The sequence below is a fragment of the Jaculus jaculus genome, chromosome 8 (assembly GCF_020740685.1).
Source record: "Jaculus jaculus isolate mJacJac1 chromosome 8, mJacJac1.mat.Y.cur, whole genome shotgun sequence".
NCBI classification, from domain to species: Eukaryota; Metazoa; Chordata; class Mammalia; order Rodentia; family Dipodidae; genus Jaculus; species Jaculus jaculus.
Window position 1 is genome coordinate 127,153,833 of NC_059109.1, and position 24,390 is coordinate 127,178,222.

Here is a 24,390-nt window from a genome sequence, read left to right on the forward strand (position 1 = left end):
TCTCTGTCTCCAATAAATAAATATGCCCCGGCCAGCGGGGAGTCGAACAAAGAAGTGAGGTGAAAGTCAACCTGAATGAAAGTAGGCAAACAGACACAAGAAGGAGACCATGCTAGACATTTGTCACGGCCTCGAGAGTTCATTCTTACATGTAGGTTTATATAGGGTTGTAGGGGGAAGGGGACGTGGCCAGGGCAAGGACTTGTCAGGAAACCTAGAGGGGTTGTAATTAGGTGTTCATCTAATCTTGCCTAACTGGCTTAACATCCTGACTGCACCAGGTTTCACATCCTGACCATAAACTGTCCTTTAGCAAAAGATAAGATTCTGTAAGCAGCCTGCTGACCGGTTCCAGAAGTATCTAACAGAAAGCTGGATGGACCAGCTTTCTGAGTAATGAGTCAGTTTATGAGCAGGCCCAGGCAAAATGGAGAGGCTTTTGCTCTATGGCTCCCGACATAAATAAAAATACAATCTTTTTCAAAAAAAAAAAAAAGGAAGAAAGAAATATTTAAGGGGCTAGAGAGAAGTCCCAGCAGTTAAAGGGCTTTGCCTACAAAGCCCGCTACTCAAAGTTCAATTCCCCAGCCACCCACATAAAGGGGGACATAAAGTGGCACAAGTGTCTGGTGTTTGTCTGCAGTGGCAAGAGATCTTGGACGAACCGTACCCATGCACACACATGGGCAAATAAATAAAAGGTAACTACAAATGCTGGGGATGTGTTGACCCAAGGGGCTTTGGGACTCCATGGCTCTGCCCTCCAATACCCTGGTTGAATAGGGATGGCGCATGAGTACACCGCTTGATTCCAGCTTTGGGTGGGTTCCAGGATCTCATCTCCCTCCAGTCACCAGGCCTGTGCAGCAAACATTTTAAAGACTGGGCCATGGCCCCAGCCCTACTGTGTGGTTTTGTCTTGATTCCATTTGAAAACAAGGTCTTGACAGTTAGCCAAGGCTGGCCCAGAACACTGCATCGTCCCACTTCAGCCTCCCACAAGCTCAGATGACAGGTATGTATGTATGGCCACACATACCCCTGAAACATTCTCCTTTAACACACGCTCAAAATGGTCAGTCTCGGGCTGGAGAGATGGCTTAGCGGTTAAGCGCTTGCCTGTGAAGCCTAAGGACCCCGGTTCGAGGCTCGATTCCCCAGGACCCACATTAGCCACATGCACAAGGGGGCGCACGCGTCTGGAGTTCGTTTGCAGTGGCTGGAGGCCCTGGCGCGCCCATTCTCTCTCTCTCCCTCTACCTGTCTTTCTCTCTGTCTGTCACTCTCAAATAAATAAATAAAAATTGAACAAAATGGTCAGTCTCCATAAACAAAGACATGAGGAGGTTTTCAGAAAACAGGTAAGGATGTATATAGTGAGTCCGGGTTCACACCCAGGAAAAGGAACTCCAACCAAGCCAGGCCTGACAGGCTCAACTACTGAGGCCCAGCTTCGTACTTACTCTGAGACCCTGAGGAAGAAACTCAGCCTCTCTGAACCTCTGTGCCCCCCTCTAACAAATGGAGATAGTGACGGGCCTTCTGAGTTGCCAGATCTGTGCTGCCAGAGGCAGGCATTTATATGAATTTAGAAAGCTCAGTCTTGTGCTGGAGAAATGGCTTAGCGGTTAGGCTGCATGTCTGCAATGCCTAAGGACCCAGGTTCGATTCTCCAGGTGCCATGTAAGCCAGATGCACAAGGTGGCGCATGCGTCTGGAATTCGTTTGCAGGAGCTAGAGGCCCTGGTGCACCCATTCTCTCTCTCTCTCTCTCCCTCTCTGTATCTAATAAATAAATAAAAATATTTTTAAAAAAAAAAGGTATTTAATTTGGAAATAAAAGTCTTCTCTGGGGCTGGAGAGATGGCTTAGTGGTTGAGCGCTTGCCTGTGAAGCCTAAGGACCACGGTTCGAAGCTCGGTTCCCCAGGTCCCACGTTAGCCAGATGCACAAGGGGGCGCACGCATTTGGAGTTCATTTGCAGAGGCTGGAAGCCCTGGTGCGCCCATTCTCTCTCTCTCTCCCTGTCTTTCTCTCTGTGTCTGTCGCTCTCAAATAAATAAATAAATTTTTTTTAAAAAAAAGTCTTCTCTGGAGGGTGTGGCAGTGCAGGCCTTTAATCCCAGCACTCAGGAGGCAGAGGTGGGAGGACTGCCAAGGAATTCAAGTCCACCCTGAGACTCCATAGTGAATTCCAGGTCAGCCTGGGCTAGAGCGAGACCCTACCTCAAAAAAACAAAACAAAAAAATTCTCAGTCCTCAGTCACACTAGTCACTTTCAGGTGGACAAGGTCACACATGGCTTGTGGCTACCCTGTCAGCATGGGTCCACGGTGATTCTACAGACACGGTCCATTTCATGTGGAGACTGCAGGATTACTCCACTTGGTCTACAGCCAGGCTGGGTTTGCAATTTGTGTTATATCTATTTGTGTCATTAGCTCAATTAATGGTCACAGCAGTACATTTCAGAACATAAAAAAAACCAACGGGACGTAGAAGGTTAAGCTGCCCACAGTCACGGAGCCACAGCTGAGCTGGCACCTCACTATGTAATTTTGGAAGTGAAAATAGATTAGCGCTCAGAAGCACGCTTCTCGCCATCCCGGGTACTTAACCCATTGCGAAGTCTCTTCCCATGGAAGCCACAATCTTGCTTTTTAATTCAACCCCCCAGTGCCCAGTTTCCATGCCCAGCACTCTGCAAAGCTCAGAATGGATGAAGGCACCCCAGAGCCCACTTACGGTGACAATGCTCAGCTGACATCACAGTCCACGTGCCACCGAGGCCACTCGTGACTCTCATTTATCCTAGCTCACACCAAAGAATATTAAAGGTTCCTACTTAGACAAGACTCCAAGGCAGACAACTTGTTCCTGTCGAGCTAATTAAGAGTCCTGGCTGCCATGGTGAACAGAGATGGTGACCCATGACCAGAGCTGGCCTCAGACAGTGCCTCTCACCACAGCTCTAAACCTTCATTTTACAGATGAGAAAATATGTCAGCCAAGGAGCATGCCTTAACCACACGGCCCTCTCCAGGCAGCTAGCATGGCCTAGGAGGGAACCATCTTAACCCAAGGAAAAGCCCCAACCCATTTAGGAACAATATCCTCTCCTTTGAATCTGCACTGTCCCCCAAACAGATATCTAAAAACCCACTAGCAATTTCTACACAGGCCCATTTTCAGCCGACTCATGCAAACGACAGGTAGCACCAGGCAGTTTGCGACATTCTGCTGGCTGGCTGGCCTGTCACAGGTACCGAAGCCACCCCAGTGGCTCTCTTACCTGCTCCTTACTGTTACTGTTCAGTAAACCTGGTTTCTTTTTCTTTTTAATAGGGCTTGTCGATGTGTCCTGGGGCGAGTGGCCATTGGAGGAATGGGGAGGGCTGGGAAACTTCCGTTTCTGGGCTGTTCTCTCTGCAGAGCCAGGATCTGAAAGACACACACGGGACGCCATATTTTAAAAGCATTTGTGCACATATATACATATGTGTATATATATATAACATATATTAATATATATTAACATTTTATATAGAATATATATATTTATATTATATATATATATATATATATATATATACACATAAACATTTTATTTAGAGAGAGAGAAAAGATGGACGCGCCAGTGCCTCCTCCAGCCGCTATAAATGAACTTCAAGGCATGCACCACCTTGTAAATCTGGCTCTACGTGGGTCCTGGGGAACTGAGCCTGGCTCCTTTGCCAGAAAGCACCTTAACCATTAAGCCATCTCTCCAACCCTGTGTGTGCGCTTTTATTCCACGGCATTACTTTTGCATGTGGACGTGTGGTGTGCATGAGCACATGTACATGCGTAGGTCGGGGGGACACAGGTTCATGTGTTTGAACACTTGGTCCCCAGCTGGTGGCACTGGTTTAGAACATGGTAGAATCTTTAGGACACAAAGCCTAAGTAGATTAAGGAGAAGCGGATTACTGGGGGGTGGCCACTGAAGTTTTATAGCCAGGCCTGTCACTTCCTGTCCACTTTCTGCTCCCAGTTCTGTAGACTGGTGGAGGCGGGGAGCCAGGTTATGCACTCCCTTCACTGTGGATTTGGGGAGCCCCGTGCTTTCTTCACCGTGATGAGCTGTGGGCCAAAATAACCTTCCCTCCCTAAATTGCCTCTCTGGTATTTGGTCACAGCAACGAAAGTTGATTGTTTTAGTGGCCTTCTCATTGCGGGGGCAAACACCTGACCGGAAGTGACTTAGGAGAGGAAAGGGTTTACTTCAGGCTTCCAGTTGCCAGGGTAAGCTCCATCATGGCAGAAGAAGATGGCTCCCTTCATCATCACGCGTCCACAGCTGAGACACAGCAGCCAGCACCAGCAAGCACAACCAGCAAGCACAAGCTGTCTGGGCACACTCATTCAGGGCTGCACTTCACAACTGCCTGCTGGAGACTAAGAAGGAAGCTTAATCAAAAACACCTCGGGCTGGAATTATGGCTTAGCGGCTAAGCACTTGCCTATGAAGCCTAAGGACCCTGGTTCAAGGCTCGATTCCCCAGGACCCACGTTACCCAGATGCACAAGGGGGCACACGCATCTGGAGTTCGTTTGCAGTGACTGGAGGCCCTGGCGCACCCATTCTCTCTCTCTCTCTCTCTCTCTCTCTCTCTCTCTCTCTCTCTCTCTCTGCCTCTTTCTCTCTCTCTATCACTCTCAAATAAATAAAAATAAACAAAAAATATTTTAAAAAAAAACACCTGAGATTGGGTTGGAGGGGTGGATGAGTGATTAAGGCATCTGCCTGCAAAGCAAAAGGACCCAGGTTCGATTCCCCAGGGCCCACGTTAACCAGATGCACAAGGAGGCGCACACGTCTAGAGTTTGTTTGTGGTGGCTGGAGGCCCTGGCGTGCCCATTCTCTCTCTCTACCTCTCCCTCTTTCTCTGTTAAATAAATAAAAATAAAATGTTTAAAAAAAATACCTGAGGTTGAAGCCGGGCATGGTGGCACACGCCTTTAATCCCAGCACTCGGGAGGCAGAGGTAGGAGGATCACTGCGAATCTGAGGCCAGTTTGAAACTACATAGAGAATTCCAAGTCAGCCTGGGCTAGAGCGGAAACCCTACCTTGGGAAGGGTAGAGGAAAGAGGTTCAGTGGAGGAGGAATGGGAAAAATACTTGAGGCTATAGGGGCCATTTATATTCAAACAACCCCAGTAACTAATACACACCAAGTCTCCAAGAGTTGTCACATAAGCCCAATATTGCTCTTAGTCCCAACAAGTATTTCATTTCCACATATCTGTCCAACAACAGACAGACCAACAAGGCCATACCTCAAGGGTACGAAGCCCACCATCATGTTCATTAGGCAGACATCTAATGACGTAAACAGAACAAGCCCCTCCCACTGGGAAGGTCTCCTGGCCCACCACAGCACAGCATACATCTCCTTTGAGCCTCTTATCTAAAAACATCAATTCCAAGTTCAATCTCATCCTCACCTAAAAAAAAAAAAAAAAATACCCACCACCCACCACACTCTTGGCAACCCAGCCCTCCATTTCAATCCCCCGGGAGAACATTTAGACATTCTTCCACCAACATCCACCCAACCCTCACCTGTAAAGACCACACTCGGGTCCATACCTGGTGGCATGGCACAGCCTGGCATACCTAACATCCTGAGGAACGCAAGCTACAGTCACCAGAAGAAAGGACCCAGCAGAGAGTACAAGGGGCTGTGGATCATCAAAGGCACTCCTTGGCCCCGCCACCCAGCACAAGGCATCATTGTCATTGTCCCTCTCCCTCCTATCTTCCCATGGAGGGGACAGCATCTGAGAGCAACCAAGGAGGCTTAGGTGTCCACTCCTAATTAGAAGGTGAAGCAGGGACAGACAATGAACAAGTGACAAGTGACTCAGCAGACTCACCAGAAGCCCTCAGAAAAACCCTGAACAAATGTTCAGGAATCCCAGCCCTGAGGGGAAACTGAATGCAAAGCAAGGGCACCTTTAGGGTGAAGAGACCTCAGGGTCTGGGGATCATTCCAGACATCAAAATGGAGGCCTGCAGAGACCGAAGGGTTGGCCCAAAGGCACACAACAGCTAGTTAGGAAGCTCGGCACACAGGTGCAACCAGGGGTAAACATGCCCCCAGAGATAACCTCCTCCTCATGCCCAGAGGGTCCATCCCACCATCCTACATGAAAACTTTCCTTCATAGCCTTTCACGGGCATGCTCCAAGAAGCCCATTCCACCCACAGCCTGGGGGGGGGAGAGGGGGGAATAGAGCAGACACATGATGGTTGAGCCGCAGCCCTGAGTGTGGTACAAACAACCGGAGACAGAAGTGACTTCACAGTACCTAGCAACCACACAACAGAATACACTGTGGTCAACAAGAATGATGAGACTGGGGCTGGAGAGTTAAGGCGTTTGGCCTGCAAAACCTATTGACTCGGGTTCAATTGCCCAATACCTATGAAAAGCCAGATTCACAAAGTGGCACATGCACCTGAAGTTTGTTTGCAGTGGCTGGAGGCCCTGGCATGCCCATTCTCTCCATCTCTTATCTCTTTCTGATTGCAAATAAATTTAAAAAAAATTTTTTTTTTAATGGTGATGAGCCAGACATGGTAGTGCACACCTTTAATTCCAGCACCCGGGAGGCAGAGGTAGGAGAACTGTCATGAGTTTGAGGCCATCCTGAGACTACATAGCGAATTCCGGGTCAGTCTGAGCTAGAGCAAGGCCCTACCTAAAAAAAAAAAAAAAAAAACATACACACACAAAAGGAAGAAAGAATGATGGATGAGGCTGCGCATGGTAGCATACGCCATTAATCCCAGCACTCAGGAGGCAGAGGTAGGAGGATTGCCATGAGCTCAACACCAGCCAGAGACTACATAGTGAATTCCAAACTAGCCTTGATTAGAACAAAACCTTACCCCCCAAAAATGCAGCCAGGCATGGTGGTGTATACCTTTAGTTCCAGCACTTGGGAAACAGAGGCAGGAGGAGTGCTGTGAGTTCAAGGTCACGCTGAGACTACATAGTGAATTCAGGTCAGCCTGGCAGAGCGAGACCCTACCTCAAAAAAAAAAAAAAAAGAAAGAAAGCCAGGCATAGTGGTGCATGCCTTTAATCCCAGCACTTGGGAGGCAAAGGTAGGAGGATGGCTATGAGTTCAAGGCCAGCCTGAGACTACAGCGAATTCCAGGCCAATCTGGATTAGAGCGAAACCTTATGTCGAAAACCGAAAGAAAGGAAAAAGGAAGAAAGGAAGGAAAAGAAAGGAGAGAGGGAGGGAGGGAAGGAAGGGAGGCAGAAAAGGAAGGAGAGAGAGAGAAGGGAAGGGAGAGGAGGGGAGAAGAAGGGAGGGGAGGGGAGGGGAGGGGAGGGGAGGGGAGGGGAAGGGAGGGGAAGGGAGGGGAAGGGAGGGGAAGGGAGGGGAAGGGACCAGCCAGGCTCTGCACGGGGACAGGGGAATAGGTGTCTCCAGAGGGGAGCCCACAGGGAGGAATCAGTTTTCGCTGTACACCCATGTGGACTGCATTCATCATGTGCCTGGATGACTTATCAAAATAAGGGAAACAAAAAAGATTTAGAAGGTTCAGTTTCACATTAAAAAAAAAAAAGCAGGTGCAAAACAAAGTCACTAATGAGCAAAAGAGGGGGAAATAATCCTCACAAAAGGATAAAGTTAGGCTGGACTGCTGCAGACATGAGGATCACAGGAAGGAGTCTGTTCTACATGGATCTAACATACCGCAATAACACTGCTCAAGCGTCACAGTATAAGTGCTAAGAAAGCATCTGAGCCGGGCATGATGGCACAGACCCTTTAATCCCAGCACACGGGAGGCTGAGGTAGGAGGAGTGCTGTGAGTTTGAAGTCAGCCTAAGAGTACATAGTGAATTTCAGGTCAGCCTGGGCTAGAACAAGACCCTACCTAGGAAAAAAAAATAAGAAAGAAAGAAAAAGAAAAAAGGGGGGGGGGCTGGAGAGATGGCTTAGTGGTTAAGGCATTTGCCAGAAAAGGAAAGGATCATATTCAATTCCCTAATACCCACATAAAGCCATATGTACAAGGTGGCACATGCATCTGGATTTTGTTTGCAATTGCTAGAGGCCCTGGCATGCCCATTTTTAGTAAAATTTAAAAAAAGAAAAAAGAAAGGAAGGAAGGAAGGGAGAGAGGGAGAGAAGGAAGAGAGGGAAAAAGGAAGAAAGGAAGGGTGGGTTTCATGAGGGCTCACAGGAAATGTATCTTGTAAGAGATGATACTCCAGCCAAACCAGACCATATAGCAATCAAGGAAAAGCTGGGGTGTATACAATTTCGGTGGCTGAGGTGCTTCTGAGCAGACTTGCCAACGGGAGGATAAGGGACATGTTCACATAAAAACAGCAATCCTCCTACCTTTGCCTCCCATGTACGGGGAATAAAGGCGTGCGCCACAACACCAAGTTCAAGCTGGTTTTTGGAAGAGAGCCCCCTTCACGGCCAAGGAACACCGCAGCTCTCTGCCACTCAATTCCATCCAGATCCCCAAACACTGTGACAGCAAAAAGAAACCCCACAAGCAGCCTCAGAGACAAGAGACAGCAAGACAGGACAGATCGGAACCGAACAGCCTGGCCAAAGTTCAGCAGGCCTCGGGGCCATAGAAGACCCTAGATCCCTCCTGGACAGTCTGTTGTTCCTCGGGCCAAGAACAGACAACGGCTCCTATGGCCAGAAATGCCAATTCTCAGGCCTCACCCCAAACGTACAGACTAAGAAAGGCCTTGGGGCAAGGGGAGAGCTGGAGATCAGAATGGGTGGGTTTGAGAAGCTCGGGAGGTAGGACCTGAACCCCTCACACACATGCAGACAGAAGACAGGCCTCATGAGCTGTCTCCTCCCCAGGGGGGGCTGGATTGGGAACATCTGAATAGAAGCCAGGCTGGGGAAGGAGGCGGAACAGGAAAGGGCTTTAAAAACAGCTAGCTAGCCACCTCTCAGGGCCTCATCTGTAAAATGAGAAAAAGCAGGGACAGGAACCAGAGCAGAAGTCTTCCCCTGGGGTCCAGGTGAGCACCACAGTACGTGCCACTACTGTGCACATGGACATCTGCTAGGCAGAGAGGCCACAGCCTGCTCTGCCTTCGGAGGGTTCTCCTAAAGATGACTGCCAGGCCAGAGGATTATAAAATCCCTCTTTGAACTTAAAATCCCTTCATGGAGGTGGGTGTGGTAGTGCATGCACACCTTTGATCCCAGCACTCAGGAGAGAAGAAGGAGACTATAGATAGTGAATTCCAAGTCAGCTTGGGCTAGAGTGAGACCTTAACCTCAAAAAAAGAAAAAGAAGCCGGGCGTGGTGGCGCACGCCTTTAATCCCAGAACTCGGGAGGCAGAGGTAGGAGGATTGTCATGAGTTCGAGGCCACCCTGAGACTCCACAGTAAATTCCAGGTCAGAGAAAAAGAAAAAAAAAAAAGCCTTTCATGGGAAATCTTGGAAATTAATATTCAAGTAAGCAATCTAGAGTTGACTAGCTTTCCCCCCAAGTCCAAGGGAAAAAAGGTGGGGGGGGATGAGACCCACTTAATGAGAAGGTCTAGGGCTCAAGGTTACCCACACCTGAGATAGTCCAAACCTTGTGTCAGCAAAACATAAGACTGCAATTCTATCTGCGGTTACAAGTCTCCCTGGATGAATGAGAGTTCAGAGGCTATATCCAAGGGGTATAACTTTAAGAGCTTCCAAAGATAGACCCATCTGTCAATGGCAGGACCTTTCAAAGAAAGCTCTTCGCAAGAAACATTGGGAGATACCCGCTGGAGTCAGTGTCTTTCAGAGGATCACAGTAGATCAGCTCTGTAACAACACTCCCGGCTCCAGCAGGGACCAGGGGACCAGGCCTCGGCGGACAATGAGTAGCAACCCGGCTGTTGTCGTGGTAACAAAGCCAACATAAGGACTCCTCCAGAAAGCTGAGTCAATTTTTTTTTTTTTACTTCTTTAATAACGATTTAATTCTGACGAGGATGTATTGCTAAGCACGTCTCAGCTATAAACTTGGAGCGGTGACCATGACTGCAGACTGTCTGGATGAGAAACCACTCACCTTTGATCCATTAGGTATTTTTGTGCCGCCTGCTCTGGGGTTGGTTGGCCTAGTGACAACCCTTTGCCTCCCACCTACCCCAGAAAAGAAGTCTGGCTCTGAATGTGTTAACGTGGTTGAGGGAGCAGGGACGGCTGCCTTGTGAAGGGGACGGAGCAATGAATGACTCAGGAAGGCAGCTTGGCGTGGAGCAGCCAACAGCAGAACCTTTTTCCTCTCCTTGTGACATTTCCCTGAAGTCTTAATAACACGGGAGGGTCCCCTGGGTATTAAGCGTGTGATGAGAAGCTTCCAGAACCCTTGTCTTGTGAACCACCATCATCCCACTCAGCACTTCCTGAATGCCCTTTGACTCAAAGGACACCTTACTTCAAGATAACCCATCATCCTCTCAGCTGTCATGAACCCTTAGGAATTAACAGCTAAGACTTTCCTTTGTGACAATGCATGGGCCTGGAGATGTTGAAACTACTTCGCATGTAATCCCTCTTGGCCACTTGCCCTCTTGGCATGGGATCTGGGCAAGGCAGAGACTGCAAGGTCCATGTTCCTAACCAGTGTGCGGCACGGTCTTACCCCAGAGGGGCCCAGGGCTCTCTCGTTCATTGTCCTTTTGCTTTGCCTCAACTTCAGATGGAGGTGCGAGGACAAAGGAGAAACACAGTCCCCAAAGGCGCGTTTACCTCCCAAACCCTTCAAGCTGCAGGAGAATCTACCCTGTGCTACACAAGAAACCTGGGGATCGAGGGCACCTCCCCTCCTCACCCTTGGCATCTCCACCCAGGCCTTGCAACAGCCCTCTCACCAGATACCACCCACACTCACATCCGACGCCTGAGTCATAACCCTCCCTGTTCTCCAGGGTCTAGGAAATGACACACATCCCAGGAAACTGTCTCCTCCCTGGGGAGAGGGCCACAGCTGAAAGGCTGGGCGCTTCATGTGTTTTTGTGGGTGTCAAATTTCCTTAACGATGTAGGCAGCAAGCCTGCAAAGAGAAGAGGGACAGACATGCCAGCCACAGGAAATGGGGTGACTACACAGAGCAGGCTGGGTCCCTGGCAAATTGGGATAAATCGAGAGCACAAGATCCCAACAGACCAAGTTGTAAATGGCAAAGGCCCTGGCTCTTCCCAGCTGCAGGACTTATAAGGAAGCGACGTAAGCTCTCTGAGTTTGTCAAGCCACGTCTCGTAGTGCGTGTCTGTCCTTTCCAGCTACCTGGGCCGCTTACTCAGAGCATTTCAAATTCAAGGCCTGCCTGGGCTACATAGAGTTCAAAAGGCCAGCCTGGGCAACTGCCTCAAAAAAATTTTTTTAGCTAGGTTTGGTGGCTCATGCCTTTAATTCTAGCACTTGAGAAGTTGAGATAGGATATCCATGAGTTTGAGGCCAGCCAGAGCTACAGAGTGAGTTCTAGGTCAGCCTGGGTGAAAGTGAGACTTTTAACTCAAAAAAAAAAAAGTCACACATAAGACGGGTGTGGTGGCACACACCTTTACTCCCAGCACTAGGGAGGCAGAGGTAGGAGGACTGCTGTGAGTTTGAGGCTACCCAGAGACTACATAGTGAATTCCAGGTCAGCCTGAGCTACAGTGAGACACTACCTTGAAAAAAAAAAAAGTCATAAATAAATAAATGGGATAAAAATAATTTTAAAAGTTGGACATACAGATCAATGGTAGAGGGCCCGTCTGACAAGCTCAAGGTCCTAGGTTCAATCTCCTGGAAGCCCCCACCACACAAAACAGGGGGAAAAAGGCCTAGTACTTATTAAATAAATTCAGAAACTCTTGGTCTAATATATGGCAAAAAAAAAAAAAAATAATGTTCAATCAATAGCAGCTATTTTGTTTATCTATTTTATTTATTTATTTGAGACAGACACACACACATACGAGGGAGAATGAGCACACAAGGGCCTCCAATCACTGCAAACAAACTCCAGATGCACGTGCCACTATGTGCATCTGGCTTATGTGGTACCCGGAGAATCGAACCTGAGTCCTTAGGTTTTGCAGGCATATGCCTTAACCACTAAGCCATCTCTCCTGCCCAACAGTGGCTATTTTGTTTTGCTTTGTTTTGAGACCAGGTTTTGCTATGTAGCCCAGCCTAGCCCCAAACTCGGAACTTGCCAGTCTTAGCCTCCAGAGAGGTACAATTACAGGCCTGTGCCACCATGCTTACTTCAACGGTGACATTTTTTTAAATTTTTATTTATTTAGTTATTTTTTAAGAGTGAGAAAGAGGCAGAGCAAGAGAGGAAGAGAATGGGTGTGTCAGGGCCTCCAGTCATTGCAAACGAGAACTCCAAACGCATGTACTAACTTGTGCATTTGCCTTACATGGGTCCTGGGGAATTGAAAGGAGGTCCTTTGGCTTTGCAGAAAAAAATGCCTTAACCTGCTAAGCCATCTCTCCAACCCTAATGGCGACATTTTTACAGCGACAATCTCTCTTCCTCTTCTTCTCCTCTCCCCACACACACCCTCTCACCAGGATCTAGAAGAGTTTGCTTTCTCCCAATAGCGTGTCAAACAGCCACAAGTTCAAAGTTATCGAAACTGGCAGCCTCTATCACGTGGAAAGCTAATGATCCCAGGATATGAGGCCCATCAGGCTGCACACATTTTTCCAGGGGTCCTGGGTACTACAGAGACAGGGCCAGGGGCGGCCAGGGCATCAAATGGCCTCCAGTAACCACCACCAAGTCTTAGCACAGCTGCCTCAAACAGGACCACATGTGGCTGCTCTCCCAGAAACAGCAATGCTGAGCTCAGTTAATCATTTCCATAGCAATTCTCAGAGCAGGTACCCAAAAGGGCCTCCCTCCCCAGGAATCTCTAGGCCCTCCCCACTGGGTAATTACATCATAAAGACAGACACAAAGATCTGGAATTTCCCCCGGGCAGAGCAGAAAACAGAAGTAGAGGGTTGTTGGGGTGGGGGGAGGGGAAGATACGGGCAAAATGATCCTTCTAGCAAAGAAAGCTAGAGAAACTGGTGAATGGCCATGATCTCCAACAGCTCAGTTCTGCAGACTCCAGGGCAGGACTGCAAGCATCCCAGCCAGAGCTACAGCCCAGGGCTCCTTCAGCAGGTCGCCTGGGCATGAGACCTTCTCCCCCGCTACCAGGAAGTAGATGATTGGGAACCAAGGCAGGGAGGAGAAAGGTCACTCTCAACATGGGGAAAGTGTCACCTCACTGGGAGGCTTCCACACCAGGCAAGTGAAAGCCAAGTCACACACACACTCACACACACACACACAAACACACACACACACACACACACACACACACACACACACGGGGTACTTACCAGCCATAGAGATAGCCTGGCTGCTCAGAGGGCCTGGCCTCTCTTTTCCAAAAGAGGACAAAGGCCGACTCCAGGCAGACATTCCAGCTTCCGGCTCCTTAGCGGCCTCTCCCAGGGGGAGGAGGAAACGGCAGAGAGCACGGGCTAAGAGTCACCACATACCAGGCCTGTCCTGGTCTTGGATGCATTAGGTGGCCAAGCAGAGCAAGGACACCATCACCCTCGGCGGTAGGGCAGTGGGAGGCAGAGACCTGCCCCGTGTCTCAAGTGTGGACACTAACTCACTCGACCGAAGCAGCTACTCTGAAATTCTACGGAATGGAGAGGTCCTAAGGCCGGAGAGACTGTGGGAGAAGGAAGATATGAGGAAGGGGGCTGTGGTTTGCACTGTGGATGTGTTTTTAATATTTTTTTTCAGTAAATATTTCAATTTCCCTTCAGTGCTGAAGCTCTCTGGCAAAGGACAGAAACACCTGGAGTGGAGAACAAAACAGTCCCATCCCATCCCGGCAGCCCCTGCCCTCCATACTGCAGAAGCGGGGGATTAAAGGACACATGCACGTGTTAAAGGATGGCCTCTGAATGCATCTGGCGGGACAGAAATTGCTCTGATCCAGGGATACGCTGAGTCACAAATCACTTGTGCTTAGCCCTCCACCAGCAGAGGCAACTGAAGCCCAGACTTCCTCACCCTTAGCTGCAGGAATGAAAACATGGCACTGGGATTTCCCGGATGGCAAATGCCAGGCTCTCCTATAGACAACTATAATCCCAAGGGTAGCCCCATGCCTTACCCAGCCCCTCCTAGGCCCTGGCCCCAAGGGTACCCAGCACTGAGTGTGGAGAAACTGACTGACTGTTGGCCCTTGTGGCACTGCTGGCTCGGAAGAGAACTCTGGGGCTGAGACCCATCATCCCCTTACCCCCTCATCCGGCTCCCCCAGCCCGCGTGGCCCCAATTCGGGGCAGCTCAGGTGCCCGTGGTGTGCAGGCTGCAGCGGGGAACAGCCGCAGGCAGCAGAGAGCCAATTCAGACACAAAAGGCCGCCTCTGCGGGCAGGAAGCTCAGAAGTGGGTAGCAAGAAGAAAGGCGCCTGCCTCAGAAGTCAACGAAGGGAGAGGAGCTGCTGGGAACCTGGTGTCACTGCCCATGCATCCTGGGAGGGTCCATGCTCCACAAGTCACCCCACTGAGGACAAGAGAAATTCTCTAAAACCAGGGAGAGGGGACAGGCCCTCCATAGCCTGCGTATCACATTCTGCTGGGAAAGCCAAGACTTCAGAGGCAGGATGTCACCCAGAGGACCTTGGCAAAAGGATAGAAGTGTCCCTTGGCCATCAGCGAGATGATTCTTGCTTAGCGTGTGACCTTCGGGAGAGCAGAGGGTGGCCAAGGGCGGCCCTGCGGCGGCGTGCCTTGGAGAAGCCTAACAGGAAGTGAAAGCGTGCCCCGCACAAGGGAAGGGCAGAACACGCCGACTCAGTGAGACAATGGAATGCAGAATCCTGGCTGTGGGCGCCAGCATCCCCACTAGAAAGGCCAGGAAGAGAACTGAGGTCCAAGAATGGGGGCCACACAGGCTCTGGATTTACAAACACCTGGAGGGAACACCCAGAAATCCAGAAAAAGGTGGGGGGACTCCCTGCTTCTGCTCACAGAGTTAACTGAGTAGATATTTTTAACTGGCTACAGGAACTACGATAATATTTATGGAATGCTCACGCCATGCCAGGGACTTGTCACATCTCAGCTCACAGGAGCTCAAGAACATGTCCCCAGGGGCTGGAGAGATGGCTTAGTGGTTAGGGCGCTTGCCTGCGAAGCCTAAGAACCCAGGTTCGATTCTCCAGGTCCCACATAAGCCAGATGCACATGTATAAAGCAGCGGTTCTCAAAGGTGTTCCCCAGAAATGCTTGGCCATGCCTTGGGCAAAGAGATGAGTTGTCATGGACATCTGGAGACCAGAGATCCTTCTAGATAGCCTCTGTGACACAGAGATCAAGCCCAAGATGCCCATGGTTGCCAAAGTTGAAAAAGTCTAGTGTCTAGAACCTTCTTCCAATGATGTACCTGGCAGGTCAGGTCTAACCTTAGGTACATACACCACCAACAGCGGTTTGTACATTCATCAGTGGGACAATGTTTGCCACACGTACACCTGACAGCCTTACTTGGGAATCCAAAGAAAATAAGAGACAATGGAGACAATCAGTCCACAAATACTGAGCAACTCCCAGATATCTGGGCTAGCAGGAAAACTGTTCTGAGGCGGCAGCTGGGAGGCACCATTCTAAAAATAAATATCAATTTCCTTCCAACTCACCACAATTCTTTAAGAAGATAGGTTCTCAGGGTGCCCGTTTTAGAGACAAGGTAACTGAGGCCCAGGAGATAAACTAGGTATGAAGCCCAAAAGATGTCAGAAATTAATTAGAGAAATCAAACAAACAAACAAACAAAAAGAGCTGATCCAAAAGAAACCGGGAGAAAGGACAGAGCCAGGAAACTATTTCTCCATTTCCTTTACAAATGGAGCTGGCAGATTTCACAGCTATAGTTTATTGAGAAGCTACTGTAAAAGTTGTCACACAGCTGGGGAAGACTGCTCAGTGGCAGAGGGCGGGCCTACCCTGCCTGCACAAGGCCCCCGGGGATTCAATGGGAAGAAGGGAGAGAGGGAGGGACTCAAGAATCCCGTGAGGCTATGGGCTGGGGAGATGGTTCATCAGTGGTCAAAGGCACTTGCTTGCAAAGGTTGCTGGCCTGGGTTCAATTCCCCAGTACACACATAAAGCCAGATGCAAAAAGTGGTGCAAGCATCTGGAGTCTTTTCTTTAAGAAAACAAAAAGAATCCCATGAGGTCGGAATGACATTGTTTCCATTCTATAGGTAAGGCTCAAAGAGGCAAAACCACTTAGGTGCTAAAAGATCACCCAAGCTACCACTGGAGCACTGGGTCACCGCAACACCCTCACTGCACAGGCCAGTTCCCTCCCCTAGGGTCGTGAGGGGCCATGCTCGGACAGCACCCCAAGACACCCGATACAGTGTATTCTCTGCAGCCCCGCAAACACTGTAGCTGTGTGACCTTGGGCAAGTTAACTGGCCTCTCTGAGCCCCCGTGTAGCTCTTTCTAAACAGGTGGTTAGGACTCAAGGGGTCAGTACATGCCCAGTGACTCCAGGAGTTCTTGCAGTTCCTACTCGGCCAGAGGAAAGGATCAGTTGCCCCAGACCTTCCTGTAAGGTTGGTATAGTTTAGACCTGGTGACCTCTGCCAGTAAATTCTCTCTGGGTGGCACAGTGCAACAAAGCCAGCCTCCAAACCCTCCAGGGCACAGGATCTTCCTGCAGGCCAGAGCAGAACTTTCCAGATACATCAGAATCGCAGCCCCGCCCTTCTCCTCTAAACCTTCACCCAGTACACCTCCAAATACACCCTCCTGCCCAAGAGGCTCCAGGAAGCTGGCAGAGAGCTGCTGAGAGAGAAGTCAGAGCTGTGTGGCACTGTGCATCACTTCACCTCTCTGAGCCCAAATCCTAGTTTTCTGCCCAGTGCTTTCAGAATGTCAAACCTATATTCAGACTTGGCAGAGCACACCTGTAGTCTTCTAGCACTTGGGAGGCTGGAGCAGAAGTATTACTGTGAGTTCGAGGCCAGCCAGGGCTCTAAAGTATGACTCAGTCTCAAAAAAAAAAAAAAAAAAAAAAAAAGGAGGGAGGGTGCTAGAGAGATGGCTTAGCGGTTAAGGCACTTGCCTGTGAAGCCTAAGGATCCAGGTTCAATTCCCTAGTACCAACATAAAGCCAGATACACAAGGTGCATTTAGCATTCATTTACAGTGGTGAGAGGCCCTGATGCACCCATTCAATCAATAGCTCTCTCTACCTACCTTCTCTTTCTCTCAAATTTAAAAAAAAAAAAAAAAAAAAGAGCTGAGGCGTTGACTTGCTTGCGACAATGCCTTCCCAAATTCAATTCTCCCTCACTCTCCTAAAGGAGACGCACACATCTGTGATCCCAGCACAACTACAGCAATGGGAGCGAAGCCAGAAGAAACTGGAAGCTCTTGATCTAGCTGGTCTGGCACACAGGTAGTGACAAAAGCACTGTATCAAAAAGAAGGTACAGGGGTCAGGTGTGGTGGCAGACGCTTTTTAGTCCCAGCACTTGGGAGGCATAGGAAGGAGGATCGCCGTGAAGCCAGCCTGAGACTACATAGTACACTCCAGGTCAGCCTACTACAGTGGGACCCCGCCTTGGGGGTGGGGGGGACGGGGAGGTTGTCCTCTAACCTCAACACACACACACACACACACACGTAATTGAAAAAGAAAAAAGTACCAGGTCAGCCTGGGCTAGAACACCCTACCTCAAAAATAAATAAATAAATAAATAAATAAAAATAAAAAAGCAGGAGGGAGCTGGGGAAATGGCTCAGGTGGTTAAAGGTGCTGGACTGCAAAACCTGTGGGCCCAGGTTAAATTACCCAGTACCCATGTAATGCCAGACACAAAAAATAGCACAGTCTGGTAGCAGGAGACTCGTGGTACACCCACACACAAACACATACACGTGCAAATCAGTAAACACTTGTTTTAAAAAGCCACACCAGGTGACTTTAATCCTAACACTAAGGACACAGAGAGGTAGGACAAGAGAAGCGAGCCTGAAACTACACAGTGAATTTGGGTCAGCCTGCGCTACAGCGAGAACATTACCTCAAAAAAAAACAAAACAAAACAAAACAAAATGGGCTTAGCGGTTAAGCGCTTGCCTGTGAAGCTTAAGGACCCCGGTTCGAGGCTCAATTCCCCAAGACCCATGTTAGCCAGATGTACAATTCTCTCTATCTATCTACACAAGTCTCTCTCTCTATATATCTGCCTCTTCATCTGTCACTCTCAAATAAATAAAAATGAACCAAAAATTTAAAAAGAAAATAATAATAATGATGATGATGATGATGATGATGAAGCCAGAAGCCTCCAGGCTACTGCAATCCCAGCATCCAGCACTCTCACCCAGAGAAGGCAGCTGAAGATTCCCCGAAGCTGGGGACCAGCCTGGCAAACGCAGCGGTGAGGGAAACAAGATGAAAGGCCCGGACACCTCAAAGCTGTCCCGTGACCTCCGCCCGGGTGCTCATGCATGAACACACACACACACACACACACACACACACACACACACACACACACAGAGACACACCCCAAAATTCACCCAAACCCAGTGTCGTGGCTGCATCGCAGCCGAGCTCACTTTGGGCTGCTCAAGCCTGCTCCAGCCCATGGCCTCCCCTCTTCCTGCTCCTCAGACAGGCTTCATTTGCTCTTGGCTGGTCCCTCCTCCCTCTATTTAGAATGTTCCGCAGTCTTCTCCACAATGGCCAACTTCCGGCTCCAGTGCCACCTCTCCCCAGTGGGGCCTTCTCTGACACCCCAGACTCCCAGGAGTAAGGGGGGCGGGCACTGAACTCATCCCTCACTGGAAAGTGTCTGACATCTTGTTCCTCTGCAGCTCACTCGGGGCATCTTCAGAATATTGATATAGTTCAGTCTTGGGTGCCCTTCACAGTGGCACATCGCTGGGCACACAGCCTGGCTGATAGGTGCCTGCTATATGACCATCAGGAACACAACGAGACAGGGATAATGATACTGCAAGTGTGCCAGGAACCTGACTCACAGGAAACTCCACGATTTCTTCTCAAGCCTTAGAATTTCTTCCAGCAAAGCAGGAAGACAGTAAGGGGCTGGAGAGATGGCTCAGCAGTTAAGGCGCTTGCCTGCAAAGCCAAAGGATCCAGGTTCCATTCCCCAGGACCCATGTAAACTTGTTGCACAACATGGCACATGCATCTGGAGTTCGTTTACAGAAGCCCTGACATGCCCATTCTCCCTCTCTTTCTCTCTTCTTAAAAAAAAAAAAAAAATTATTTATGAGAGAGACAGTAAGGTTAGAAGTCAAGAGAATTCCCCTTTTAACCAGCCCACAGACACGCTTGTTTCTCACCCAAAACGCCCATTTCCTCTACAAGTAGGGACTGCATGAAAATTCTCTCCTGGAAATGATGGGTTACCCATGTTCCAGCCATGCACTGGATAGTGCCACTGAAAAGCCTCCCCTTTCCTGTCCCATCCCCACCCCCAGGGAGCTGAACTTGATGACACACACCTGTATTCCCACCACTAGGAAGGCTGAGGCAAGATGAATGTTCCAGAACAGCCTGGGCTCTAAGATATCGCACTGGCTAATGCTACCTACACAACACATGCATAACTGGGGGTGGAGGGGGCAACAAAATGCAAAATAAAAGAGGGACTTGTTAGGAAAAAAAAAGAACGGGTTCAACTGGGCACGGTGGTGTATGTCTTTAATCCCAGCACTAAGGAGGCAGAGAGGTCCCTGAGTTTGAGGCCACCCTGAGACTACATAGTGAATTCCAGGTCAGCCTGGGCTAAAGTAAGACCCTACCTTAAGGGGGAGGGTTCAGTGGAGGAAGGAACTAAGGAAGGTGATGGGAAGGGATTATGATCAGGGAACATTATGAATATATATAGAGGTTATCAATAAAAATTAGAAAAAAAAAACACGCTTACTTATAAAACCCTACTGGTCCAGGTTCCCAAGTAAAGCCAGACTCAAAAAGTGATGTGTGGCAAGCCCATACTCTCTCCCAAATAAACAAAGTTTTGGGGAAAAAAATGAAAAAATAAAACAGCTGTCTTTTCTTGTTTATTTTTATTTATTAGAGAGCAACAGACAGAAAGAGGCAGAGAGAGAGAGAATGGGTGCACCAGGGCCTCCAGCCACTGCAAAGGAACTCCAGATGCATACACCACCTTGTACATCTGGCTTACATGGGTACTAGGGAAATCAAGCCTCAAACCAGGGTCCTTAGGCTTCACAGACAAGCACTAAACCGCTAAGCCATCTCTCCAGCCCCATTGTCTTTTTGTTTATTTTTGTTTTTAAGGCTGTGAAGGTGAGCTCAGTTCAGATCCCCAGCACCCATATAAAAGCAAGGAGCAGCAGTGCATGTCTGTAATTCCAGCACTAAGGAGGATTATCTAGGACTTGTTGGCTAGCTAGTCTAGCCAAGAATTGATGAGCTCTAGTTTCCATGACAAAGCCTATCAAAAAAATTAAAGTGAAGGGTTGGAGAGATGGCTCTGGGTTGAAGGAGCTTGCTTACAAAGGCTGAAGGCCCTGGGTTCAATTTCTTAGTGCCCACGTGAAGCCAGACACAAAACAGCACACTTCCCTGACGTTCGTTTGCAGTAGCAAGAGACCCTGGCATAACCATACTTAGACACACACGCATGCAAATTAATTAAATTAAAAACAAACAGGTGAAGCACATCTTTAATCCCAGAACTCAGGAGACAGAGGCAGGAGGATCGCTGCAAGCTCAAGGCCATCCTGAGACTACATAGTGAATTCCAGGTCAGCCTGGGCTAGAGCGAGACCCTACCTCGAAAAACCAAAAATAAATAAATAAATAAACAGGTGGAGGGCTGGAGAGATGGCTTAGCAGTGAAGTTGCTTGCCTGTAAAGCCTAAGACCCAGATTAGATTTTCTAGTACCCATGTAAGCCAGATGCACAAGGTGGCACATGCATCTGGAGTTCTTTTGCTGGAGGCCCTAGAGCACCCATCCCATCCCCACCCACCGCCCTCTCTCTCTCCCTTTCTTTCTCAAATAAATTAATTAATTTAATTTAAATAGGGCTGGAGAGATGGTTTACGAGTTAAGGTGCTTGCCTGTGAAGCCTAAGGACCCAGGTTCAACTTCCCAGCATCCACATAAGTCAGATGCACATGGTAGCGCATGCATCTAGAATTCCTTTGCAGCAGGTGGAGGTCCTGGCACGCCCATTCTCTCTCTCACATAAACAAATAAAAATAAAATATTTAAAGAGAAAGAAAATTAAATAAAAATAAATAGGTGGAAAACCGGGCATGGTGGCACAGGCCTTTAATCCCAGCACTTGGGAAACACAGGCAGGAGGATGGCCGTGAGTTTGAGGCCACCCTGAGACTACGTTGTGAATTCCAGGTCAGCCTGAGCTAGAGTGAGACCCTACCTCAAAAAATAAATAAGTAAATAATAATAAATAAGTAAAAAATAATAAATAAGGTCAGAGGAATGCTGAGAAGTGACTGAGGAAGATATGTCACATGGACCTCTGGCCTCCACACACATGCACATTCATAAATATACATTCCTGAGATGGCTGGTTAACGAATGTTCGGTCAAGGTAAGCCCGCTCGGTCTCAACCAGGGACAGTAAGTAAATCATCACATGTCAACTTCACCTTCCCTCCACCCCACTCCACAGGCACGAGTGGACAGAACTCCACCTCCCTTTCCTGTCTCCCTCTATTTCTTCTGTGTGGATCACAGTCTGTCTCCCAGACCGAGAATGAAATCTAGATCGAAAGATGTGTATTAGGGGCTAGAGAGATGGCTCAGCAGATAAGGCACTTGCCTGCAAAGCCTTAAAAACCTGGGTTCAGGCTGGAAAAATGGCTTAGTGGTTAAGGTGCTTGCTTGCAAAGCCTAAGGACCTCGGTTCAATTCCCCAGAATCCACATAAGCCAGATGCACAAGGAGGCGCATGCGTCTGGAGTTCGTTCGCAGTGGCTAAAGGTCCTGGCGCACCCATTCTCTCTTTCTATCTGCCTCTCTCTCAAATAAATAAAGAAATACATAAAATATTTTTTGAAAAGAAAGCCTGGGTTCAATTACCCAGTACCCAGTACCCACTTAGAGCCAGATGCACAAAGTGGCACATGCATCTGGAGTTCGTTGGGTGTGGCTAGAGGCCCAGGTGCACCCATTCTCTCCACCCCATCTTCTCCCTTTCTCTCAAGTAAGTAAATAAAATGAAATATTTTTTAAAAAGGAAGATGTGGAAAAAAAAAAAAAAAACCAAAATAACAACAAGTATATTTGTCATACAACATCAGCCCTCAGCTCACACCAACCTCCTGTATCTGGTCCCAATCCAAGAAACAGCAACCTGGCTTCCTGCTGTTGTTTGATTAAAATGGGGTCTCTTGGTATAGCCCAGGATGGCACTGAACTCATGATCCTCCTGGCTCAGCTTCCTGAGCACTGGGACCACAGCCATGTGCCAGCCCACCCTGCTGCAGTCCTCCAGCTGCAAGGTCTCGGAGTGGGGACTTACAGGAGGGTCACGAGAGGTAGTTGGGATAAAGTCAGGTCAGAGGATTACTGAGAGCCCTGTGGACAGCTGATGAGAGGGAACCGATGACCCAGAAGGGCAATTAATCCCCAACCACTCAGAGATGTTCAGCTCAACGCACTGTACCTACAGCTAGGTGCTCCTCTGAAATTTTCAGTAAGTTGTCAACATTTTAAATTGAAAAAAACTGATTTTTAAAAATTTTTTTGTTTATTTATTGGAGAGTGACAGACAGAGAAAGAGACAGAGAGAGAGAGAGAGAGAATGGGCAAGCCAGGGCCGCCAGCCACTGCAAATGAACTCCAGGTGCATGCGACCCTTGTGCATCTAGCTAACGTGGTGATTTTTTTTTTTTTAATTTGTGTTTCTCACTTCTCTTAAAAAATAAAACCAACAAGGCATGGTGGCACACACAGGAGGCAGAGGTAAGAGGATCGCCATGAGTTCAAGGTCACCCTAAGGCTAGATAGTGAATTCCAGGTCAGCCTGGACTGGAGCAAAACCCTATCTCAAAAACAAAAAATAAATAAATAAAAATAAAAACCAGACATGTCTATAATGCCAGCACCTGGGAGGCAGAGACAGGAATACTGCCATGAGTTTGAGGCCAGCCTACTTTACATAATGAGTTCCAGGCCAGCCTGGCTTATACAGTGAATCCAAGATCCAGGTCTGTCTGGGCTACAATGAGAGCCTGCCTAAAATATAAAGCGGGGGGGGGGGGGGTGTTGAGAGATGGCTTAGTGGTGAATGCACCTGCCTGTTACGACTAGGAACCCAGGTTCAATTCCCCAGAACCCATAAGTCAGATGCACAAGGTGGCACATTCATTCGCGGTGGCTAGAGGTCCCGTCGTGCCCATTTTCTCTTGGGCGAACTCATATTTAAATAAATATAATTTTCTTTTTTTGAGGTAGGATCTCTCTCTAGCCCAGGCTGACCTGGAACTCCCTCTGTAGTCTCAGTGTGGCCTTGAGCTCACGACAATCCACAATCCGCCTACCTCTGCCTGCCCAGTGTTGGGATTAAAGGTGTGCACCACCACATCTGGCAAAAATATTTTAAAAGCTAAGAAAGAGGAGCTGGAGAGATGGCTGAGTGGTTAAGGTACTCGACTGCTAAGCCTAAGGACTCAGGTTCGATTCTCCAGTACCCAGTAAGCTAGATATACAAGGTGGTATATGCATCTGGAGTTCGTTTGGCTAGAGGCCCTGGCACACCCACTTCCTCTAAATAAATAAACACACAAAATATTTTTTAAAAGATAAGAAAGAAAAAGAGAGAACAAGATAAAGATAAATACTATGGGGGAGTACTCAGGTGGAGCTAGATCCTCTGCCCCTGTTTAGACTTTTATAAGCAAGAGTGAAGAGTGTGACTTAACTGACCTTACTTCAAAGTACAAACATCAGTTACCTGGTAAAAAGTCTTGGGGTTTTTCTTTGCATACTTTGATTTGTGGCAAAGAGATATGTTGATTTTAAGTATTTTCTTTTTATTTATTTATTTGAGAGAGAGAGAGAATGGGTGTGCCAGGGTCTAAAGCCGCTGCAAATGAACTCATTGTACATCAAGCTTACGTGGGTCCTGGGGAATAGAACCGAGGCCCTTTCTTATGCTTTGCAGGCAAGTGCCTTAACCACAAAGCCGTCTCTCCAGACAACATATGTTGATTTTATAATTTGTCAGAAACTCCCAGCAGAGCATGATGGTTCCTGACTAAGCCAAAGCTGAGCTGAGGC

The 24,390-nt window shown here is 48.4% G+C and overlaps 1 protein-coding gene across 17 annotated transcripts in view; it reads right to left on the minus strand.

Annotated features, from left to right (window-relative positions):
- Nucleotides 1-24,390, minus strand: part of Zmynd8 (zinc finger MYND-type containing 8) — a 138,397-nt gene that overhangs the window by 91,140 nt on the left and 22,867 nt on the right. For 16 of the 17 annotated variants that reach the window (XM_045155865.1, XM_045155871.1, XM_045155870.1 and 13 more), the window contains one exon: nt 3,293-3,441. In XM_045155865.1, the coding sequence (XP_045011800.1) occupies nt 3,293-3,441 (149 nt within the window). Of the gene's footprint in view, nt 1-3,292; nt 3,442-13,430; nt 13,533-24,390 lie in introns of those variants that run through there. The other variant, XM_045155863.1, reaches the window with a different exon arrangement.